The sequence below is a fragment of the Pseudonaja textilis genome, chromosome 11 (assembly GCF_049901715.1).
Source record: "Pseudonaja textilis isolate UNSWEBS1 chromosome 11, rPseTex1.2, whole genome shotgun sequence".
Taxonomy (NCBI): Eukaryota; Metazoa; Chordata; class Lepidosauria; order Squamata; family Elapidae; genus Pseudonaja; species Pseudonaja textilis.
In genome coordinates, this window is record NC_142000.1 from 12,261,775 (window position 1) to 12,271,160 (window position 9,386).

General features: G+C 47.0%; 1 protein-coding gene across 1 annotated transcript in view; it reads right to left on the bottom strand.

Moving 5' to 3' along the window:
* Window positions 1–4,131, bottom strand: part of ELMO3 (engulfment and cell motility 3) — a 29,274-nt gene extending 25,143 nt beyond the window's left edge. The window contains exons 1-3 of the mRNA XM_026719042.2: window positions 4,022–4,131; window positions 1,308–1,421; window positions 1,121–1,161 (exon numbers count right to left, since the gene is read on the bottom strand). Coding sequence (XP_026574827.2) covers window positions 1,121–1,161; window positions 1,308–1,385 — 119 coding nt within the window. The 5' untranslated portion in view covers window positions 1,386–1,421; window positions 4,022–4,131. The remainder of the gene's footprint in view (window positions 1–1,120; window positions 1,162–1,307; window positions 1,422–4,021) is intronic.
* Window positions 4,132–9,386: the final 5,255 nt, after the last annotated feature.

Consider the following 9,386-nt stretch of genomic DNA (forward strand, 5'->3'; position numbering starts at 1 on the left):
TACACTTCTTTTACAATGAGGCTCCAATGTGTAAAATCTATTCTTCTCTCCCTTGCAAGTATGTCAATGATCTATTCTCTTTCACAGATACAAATCACCTTCTCTTATCCAAAACGTGCCTAAAGCATATGAAGAACGGTTGCAAGAATTGAGTATGTCTAGTCTAATGAAAGGACTAGGGGCGACATAGCAGTGTTCCAAAATTTGAGGGGCTGCCACAAAGAAAAGGGAGCCAAGCTATTCTCCAAAACATCTTGAAGGCGGGACAAGAAGCAATGGATGGAAACTAATCAAGGAGAGAAGCAACGTAAAACTAAGGAGAAATTTCTTGATAGTGAGAACAATTAATCAATGGGAATAACTTGCTTCCAAAAGTTGTGAATGCTCCAACGCTGGAGGTTTTTAAGAGATTGGAACAATCATTTGTCTGAAATGATACAGGGTTTCCTGCTAGAGCAGGGGGCTGGACTAGAAAACCTCCAAGGTCCCTTCCAACTCTGTTATTATATGGACAAGTACAGACCTTTAATTCCAGCGGGAGGTAATGACGGAAGAGAGGATGGAGAGAAGGTAAGGGTTGAAAGAGGAGGTGAAGGGGGAAACATCTAGAAAAATGCCTGCTATCAGTAATTTGGAGGCTCCATTGATTTATAGCCGTGCTTTTCAACTTCAGCAACTTGAAGGTGTGTTCAAGATTCAAGTTCAAGAAAGCTAAAGTACATTAACGAAACAGAAAACAGACAAACCTCCCTTAGAACATATTTAATAATTCAAAGCGGGTGTGGAAAAATACAGCAAGTTTTTGCAAACATTTGGCAGTCAGCAGCTTTTGTCTGAAACCGTTCTATGAATCAGTCTCAGGCTTTTTCTGCTGATCTGCTACAAGGCAAAAGCAAAAGCAAAAGCAAAAAAGAAGAAGAAGAAGAAGAAGAAGAAGAAGAAGAAGAAGAAGAAGAAGAAGAAGAAGAAGAAGAAGAAGAAGAAGAAGAAGAGGAGAGAGGAGGAGGAGGAGGAGGAGGAGGAGGAGGAGGAGGAGGAGGAGGAGGAGGAGGAGGAGGAGGAGGAGGAGGAGGAGGAGGAGGAGGAGGAGGAGGAGGAGGAGGAAGGAGTAGCTACTCACACTTCACAGACTTCTTTCACAACTGCTGACAAAGGCTTAGCCTGTAATTAAAGATAAACGGCATGAGCATAATTTGAACTTTAAGCAGAGTCGGTGCACGGAAAATAGAATTGGGCACCTCTGAGATGGCACGACACTTCAATGTGCCAAATTGGGTTTTTTTTAAAAAATGTAAAATATCCTCTACCTGATTCAGTTCTATGAGCTGGGGAATTGCACCCATCATCTGCACAGCGATTTTGACCACATCTTTGGAAGGCGGCATGGTCAGATCTTTTCTGGGTTGACCGTCACGTCCCTCCTGCAAAAAGTATGAAGATGTCCCTCAACACATCATAGAACAAGGGTCTTCAAACTTGGCAAGTTTAAGACTTGTGGACTTCAACTCCCTGTTGTGGTTTGCCGGCAGCCGGTACAGCGGCTGAGGTCTCAGAGAGCGAGGACTCAGACGAGGGGCCTGTGTGTGAGGCAGGGATGGGGCCAGGACCATCAGGGAGTGGCGTGCTGCCTTTGGAGATTGTGGAGGCTGGCAGCAATGAGGAAGAGTCCCCCGAGGAGCCTGTGCCCAGTGTATGTGCACGCAGGGCTGCTCGAAGGAAAAAGGAGCTGTAGCAGCACAGGCGACTCAGGAGTAAGGCTGCAAAGTAATGGCCCCTCCCTTAAGAGATAAAAGCCAGCCTGAGAAACCGGAGTTCTTTGCAGAAGGCAAATAAGTTTTGATACTCCAGCCTGGTGGACGTTAGAATATCTGAGTTGATGTTTGGGGACTCTTTGATTGATTGTTTAGGAAATTTATCTGTTGTTCTTGGCAGTTTCTTGTTGGAGCTAATTAGTTGGAAGCAACCTTTTATCTGTGAAGAAACAGGATTCGTAAATGAAACAGTAAAAGGTTGTGCTGTTACCTTTCTCTTGTGTTTACTCTCTTGGAACTAGGTTTGGGTCAGAACACTCCCAGAATTCCTGAGCTAACATGACTGGAGGAGGAATTCTGGGAGATGAAGTCCACAAAGCTGTCAAGTTTGAAGACCCCTGACACAGAACCATGACAGGAATCAGAAAGGAAAAACGCTACCTGGGCAACGGGAAGGTTTATTGCTAAGATATTTGATAACGCACAGGCAATGGAATTTGCACATACAGCTAACCCTTGAACTTATAACAATTTGCTTAGTGACCATTCAAAGTTACAACAGCATTGAAAAAAAGTAATTTGTGTCCATTTTTCACAGTTATGGCCATTGCTGCATCCCTGTGGCCATACGATTCAGATTCGGATGCTTGACAACTGACTCACACTTACGACGGTTGCAGTGTCCTGAAATCACATGATCTGCTTTGAGCTGACAAGCAAAGTCGGTGGGGGAAACCGGATTCACTTAAGGACTGTGTGACTAATTTAATGACAGCAGCGATCAGTGGTGTCTTAACCGTGAAGCAGACTAAGCACGTGCTTAAGAGCACCAGACCCAAAGGGGGCACCACAAAAACTTTTTATGTAGCTTTAGCTTGGTGTGATGACCCGACGTGTATCAAAAATATAATAAAAATCAAAACTTTATTTAACGCCTTCAACTTGGCTTCACTGTTTAATTGTTCACAGTTGAAGATTAAACTATTTTCAAAATAACATTCCAAACGAAAGAAAACACAGTTCAAATTCAAAGAGCAGATAACGAAGCAAAAACCAAAAACAAACCGCACTGAAGAAAAGTTCCACGACAGACCAGGATAAATAATTACAAACTTCAGGAAGATAAACCAGGTACAATCCGTTGGAAGAACGCCAACTAAAATAAACCTCATCCAGGAAAAACACTCATTTGTCTCCAGCGTTTGCCAGTATGCAGGTCCAAACTCTTATGCAGATCTCACGCCTGCAGCCCATGAAGAGGATCAAGGCCCTCTCCTCCTGAGTAGACCACGTCCCTCCCTGATCCTCTCCTCCCTGCGTGCCCTAGGATGGTAGGGGATGGGCCTGGGTCTTCCTCCGACTGCCCAGCCGGCCTCTGCCCTTCTCCAGCCTCCTCCACAGCCTCTGGACCCACACCTCCACTCCATGTCGGCTGTTCCTTCTCTCCCTCACCGTCCGACTCTACCAGGGGCATGACAGTTGGCTTCGTTTGTAGAATATGTACAAAGGAGGACGGAGGCATCAAGATTTGTCAGTGCTTAGGGCACCAGGGAGACTTCATCTGCCACTGGCAGCGATTCACTTAAGAGATGGGGCGAGAAAAGTTACAAACTGGAGCAAAGCTCAGTTAACACATTTTCTCACTGAGCAAATGTGGGCTCACTTGTATCCGCACGTCGAGGATTGCCTGTATGTGCAAAGCTGGGCATTTGTGCAACGGACACGCTTGGGAAACGGAGTCACAGGCTGCAGGCTGACTTGATCTGTGCCCTATGTCAGGATTCCAGCAATCGCTCTAATTAAATCATGATTCTCCAGCCAAACTTCAAAAAACTTCAAAGGATTCATTAAAGGCGACATACTGGCACTGCCCTGTATGATGCCAACTCTGGCATACATCATTTACAGTCACCTCTGACCCTGTTTCCCCTCTTCCCACTGGGTGTGTCATCAATCAGATTCTCCAATTAAATATATTCGCAGCAGGCAAAAGCTGTGGTATTTTAGCTACAATCTTTTAAAGGCAAGAGTTGGAATGTACTTTCTGCTTTCAAACTGCTTTTCCAGATTTCCTTCCTCCACCCATCCACCCTTTTATGGAAACTACTAAAACAGGCATAGGAAGGTTTTATGAGTTGACATCCTGGCTTGAAAAGAGGTGCTTAATTATCCTGAAATTGCACAGGAACATGCAAACTGAATTGAAATTGGCTTGTGTTTCTCCGAGAAGCTAATATGAACGTTCTACCAAACAATTCCAGTTCCTTTACCTGCACAGGAAAAGTAGACTGGCTCCCACTGTATCCAAGTAGCCCTTCTTTAGAGACTCAGGCGGTGATAGAAAAGTTGCTTTGTGGCCAAGCCTCACATTTATGGCCTGTAAAGCAAAGGAAAAGCTGAAGTAAGATCATAAGCACAGTCGAGGTTTTGCTGAGCGACCACTTCGCTTAAGTTGAAGTGGTCAATCCCTAGTGTGGTCATAAAAGGAGGATTACTTAAAAATTGATGTCATTTCCTTCCCCTTGTCCCCAAAGTGCTTTTTCAGGAGGCAACTGACTTGGTTTTTTTGTTTGAAGACATTTCCCTTCTCATCCAGCTCTGACTGGATGGTGGGGAATGGAAGGATTTATACTCCTTGCAGACAGCTGGTCATTTGCATCCTTTTAGAGGGTCACTGAGGCTGCTTGGAGATTTATCTGCGTCCTCAGGGTCATCTGGTGCCTGTAGTCTGCCATTTTTCCTCTGGAAATCCGTTCCTACTGCCACACCATCCAAAGGGTGTTCATCCCAAATTGTATAGATAAAAGTCTGTAGGGATTCTCAGCCATTCTGGTCATGGTTGTCTCATACAATTTGGGATGAACAACCTTTGAATGGTGTGGCAGTAGGAACGGATTTCTAGGGGGCGGAAATTGCAGCCTACAAGAACCAGGAGCACCACTCAAGGTGGCCCTGAGAACCCAGATAAACCTCCCAAGTGGCCTCAACGACCCTCTAAAAGGATGCAAATGACCAGCTGTCTACAAGGAATATAAATCCTTCCATTCCCCACTAGCCAGTCAGAGCTGAAGAAGCTTCTTGGATGAGAAGGGAAGAAGTAGTAGTCTTCAAAAGAAAAAAAACAGTAAGTTCAGATGCCTCCCAAAAAAAGCACCTTTGGGACAACCATGGCCTGGAGGACTGAGAATCTCTACAAACTTCCCTCCCCTTGCATGGCTCAACTGGGACTCAAGGAGAGGAATGGTCAATGAGCTTTCACTGACATAAGAGGGCCAATTTGGGAAAAGACTCAGCTGCTTTAAAGAGTTGCTGACAAAGTGCAATCTGGGTGCCTTTTTTAGAATCAAATTTGAAATGCTCCACAGTTTTACTGCAAAATCATCCTTGCTCACTTGTTCCAGAACTTTGCAAGCAAATTGGGGAGTGGGGGGGGCGAGAGGGAGAGAAAGAAAGAGAAGAGGAAGAGGAAAGTCACTCAGAGTCACATCTGTCTGACTGGAGAATTTATTAGTTGAAAGGGTGGAGAATTAACTAGAAACCCACAAATGGATCTCATTCTGGGAACCAGCCATTTGCTTAACGATTAAAGTTAAGAGTTTGTCACTTGGATGATTCAAGCTACTTCCTCTTAATTCCACAGAGAGCAGGCTGGCCTGCTTGGCATTCTTCCACCAAGCGCCTTATGGAGGCTGAGACATCACTGAATACTTTAAAAAAAAAAAACCTCAATTAACTTTAAAAAAAATCCAGCACTTCAATTTAAAAAAAGAATAATAATTCATGCAATGCCTTTGACCGGAGGTCTCCAAACTTGGCAACTTTTAAGACTTGTGGATTCCAACTCCCAGAATTCTGGGTGTTGAAGTCCAGAAGTCTTAAAGTTGCTAAGTTTGGGGACCCCTGCCTTTGACTCCCACTCACCCTGCTCAAAATTGATACACAAACTTTGTAAAAAAAAATAATCATGCAATCCCTTTGACCCTCGCCCTGTTCAAAACTTACACACACACACACACACACACACACACAAACTTTGTAAAAAAAACCATGCAATCCCCTTTGACCCTCACCCTCTTCAAAACTTACACACACACATACACAAACTTTATTAAAAATCATGCAATCCCTTTGACCCTCACCCTCTTCAAAACTTACAAACTTTATTAAAAATCATGCAATCCCTTTGACCCTCACCCTCTTCAAAACTTACACACACACACACAAACTTTGTAAAAAAATCATGCAGCCCCTTTGACCCTCACCCTCTCCAAAACTTACACACTCTCTCTCTCTCTCTCGGCTCCTCTTTTGCTCCTTTGCCAGCGCTCTCACCTGCCCCGCGGAAGGCAAGCCAAGGAGAAAACGGCTCAGCCTCGGGCCCGGCCTTCCTTTGGGAGGAGGCGCGTTTCCAGCCCACACTCAGATCCAGCCTACCTTGCAGGGCTCCACGGGCCACGGGTGGGCGAGAGCAAGCCCAAGAGCCCGGCGCCCGCTTTTCCGCTGCGAAACCGTCTCTCCCGGGAGGCTTAGGAGGAGGAGGAGGAGGAGGAGGAGGAGGCGGCCACTTCAGGGGGAAGCCCCCCCCCCCCCAAAAAAAACGGGGCCAAGATCCGGAACCGAAAGTCTCCCCCAAGCCCCGCTTTTTTTTTCAGGCGGGGGTGGAGGAAAGGAAGGAGCGGCAGGATTCCTCTAGATCCCCCAAGTCCTCTTCCGCGTCCGCCAAGCAGCCTCCTCCTCCTCCTCCTCCTCCTCCTCCTTCCCCCGCCCGCGCTTCTTAGCTCGGATTTCCTCCGCGCATCCGCGCCCGGGCGGGGAATCAAGCGGCGCGCTCCAAGCGGGAGAAGCCGCGGCGGCAGCGGCGGGAGCCTTGGAGCGCCCGGCCCGGCTGCCCGGAAAGAGAGAGCGAGAGGTTCCTGCAAGGCCGGCGGGGCGGCTCTCGGGCGAAGCGGGGCTGGCGAGACGCGAGCGAGGGGAAGGGGCGCCGCTGCCGCTGCCGCTGCCGCCTTCTCTCCTCCTCCTCCACCCCGCTTGGCTGGCCGTCCTTCTCCCGCTCGGCGCTCGGCAAGTTCCGGGGCGGTGGCCGGCGAGGCCGTCTCCGCCCCTGGAGCGAGGGAGGCGGGAAGAGGGCTGGAGGGCGGCCGCTGGAGGAGCGCCGCTGACCGGGGTGGGTAGGGGGAGAAGACCCCCCCCTCCATACCCCGCCTTGGGGCTCCGAGCGAGGCTTGTCCCGGCCGAGCCGGCTTGCTCGACGCGCGGAGCCCTTTTTTTGGCCGGAGCCTGTTGCGCGCCATCGGCACGTGCGGAGGAAGCGAGGTTCCCCCCCCCAAACCGGCCCTTGAGACTGACCGGCGCGACGCCAAGATGGAAGGACGAGAGAAGGGAGCAGAAAGAGACATAGAAAGGAATGGGACGGATGAGGAGGGGAGGGGATAGAATAGAGAATAGGGTGGAATGGAACAGGGAGGAATAAAACAGAATAGGATAGAATAGAGAGCAGACATAGAAAGGAATGGAAGGGAATAGGATAAAACAGAACAGAATAAAATGGAATAGAATGGACTAAGAAGAGAAATAGACTAGTAGAAACGGAGCAGAAATGGGAATGAATGGAATGGAATAGGGGTGGGATGGGATGGGATAGGAGAGAATAGAATAGGAAATAGAGTGGAATGGAATAGGAAAGAATAAAATAGAATATAGAGCAGAACGACTTCAGCAACAGAGAGGTCAATGTCTGGAATACTCAACCTGACTCTGTGGTTTCTTCCCCAAACCCCCAAAACTTTAACCTTAGACTGTCTACTATTGACCTCACCTCTTTCCTAAGAGGTTTGTAGGGGGCATGCAATAAGCGTACCAACCTGCCTACCATCCCTGTCCTATTGTTTCTTTTATTTTTCTTATATGTACCCATTTCATGTATTCATAACTACGTTTATACTTATCCCTGTTATCTTAATCACATGACTAATAAATAAAGTAGCATAGAAATGGAATAGAAATAGAAATGAATGGAATAGGAAAGAATAGAACAGAATAAAATGGAATAGAATAGAATATACTAAGAAGAGAAATAGACTAGTAGAAATGGAACAGAAATAGAAATGAATGGAGTGGAATAGGGATGGGATGGGAAGGAGAGAATAGGAAATAGAATGGAATAGGAAAGAATAGAACAGAATAAAACAGAATAAAACAGAATATAGAGCAGAAGTAGAGTAGCATAGAAATGGAACAGAAATAGAAATTAATGGGATGGAATAGGAAAGAGTAGAACAGAACAGGAGTAGAATAACTTTATTGTCACTTTGGATGTACGCTAATCAGCATACATTACAATGAAATTTTAAAGAAATGAAAAACTCTGGACTTGAGTCCCGCCAATGATCCCAGTCTTGGGCTTGTTTCAGGGGGTTACCTAAACCTTCGGACGAGGGTCAGTCCAGCGAGCCCACAGCTGCATCAAAGAGCTGAGGACCCATCTCCAGGATAGCCCCCCTCTTCTTCCCTCCCCCCCCCCCAGCTTTCCATTCTGCTCCTTCCTGGAATTGTACTACGATGCCCATCATCATCGTCTCCTTAGGGGGAAGTCCCACTCTTAGTCCTTGGTCAGAAGATGCTGAGCCACAAACCCTGGCAACTATCTAGGCTGGCCAACAGACCTGGCTTCTGGCTGGCCGAGGAAGAAGAGGAGCAGCTGGCTTGCTGGGGGCCAGTCGCAGGCCTTCCGCAGACTTCATTCATCGTCTCTTTGGAGGGGTTTCACGTGTCTTACAAAGAACTTATCCCCTTCTTGCCACCATCCTCTAAGGTTCTCCAGTCTTCCCAATCCCATACTGGATCCGTTCCATTTTTCCATGATGGTGCTCTGCTCCTTGCCTGATGCAAAACTTTACACAGCTGTTGAACGCCAGTTCTCGGATTTTCACTTCAGGAGAAACAGATTTAGCAGATGATCAGACTTGGAAGGGACCTTGTAGATCATCTAGTCCAACCCTGCACCCAAGAGGGAGACCCTACACCATTTCTGACAGATGGCAGACCAATCTCTTCTTGAAAGACTCTAGCGATGAAGCTCCCACAACTTCTGAAGGCAAACTTGTCCATTGGTTGATTGTTTTCACTCTCAGAAAGTTTCTCCTTATTTCCAGGTTACATCTCTCCTTGTTCAGTTTCCATTGTTCGTTGTCTGACCTTCGGGTGCTTTAGAAAATAGCTTGACCCCTTCCTCCTCCCTGTGGCAGCCCCTCAAATATTAGAAGGCTGCTATCATGTCTCCCTTGGTCCTTCTCATTACCAGACTAGCCAAACCCAGTTCCTGCAACCGTTCATTGTATGTTTTAGCCTCCAGTCCCCCTAATCATCCTGGTTGCTCTTCTCTGTGCTTTTTCTAGAGTCTCAACTGTCCATGAGCGTGGAGATTCCTAAGTCAGTCAGCAATTTGTAGGAGCAAATTCCAATTCCGTTTTTTTCCATTCCTAGACAACTGTAGATTTCAACGATGCCCATAAAAAAACATGGGAATCAGAGGCATTGGTGAGGCAGACACTTATCCCGATTCAAAAACAAAAGGATAGAACAACAGAGTTGGAAGGGGCCCTGGAGGTCTTCTAGTCCAACCCCTTGCTCAGTCAG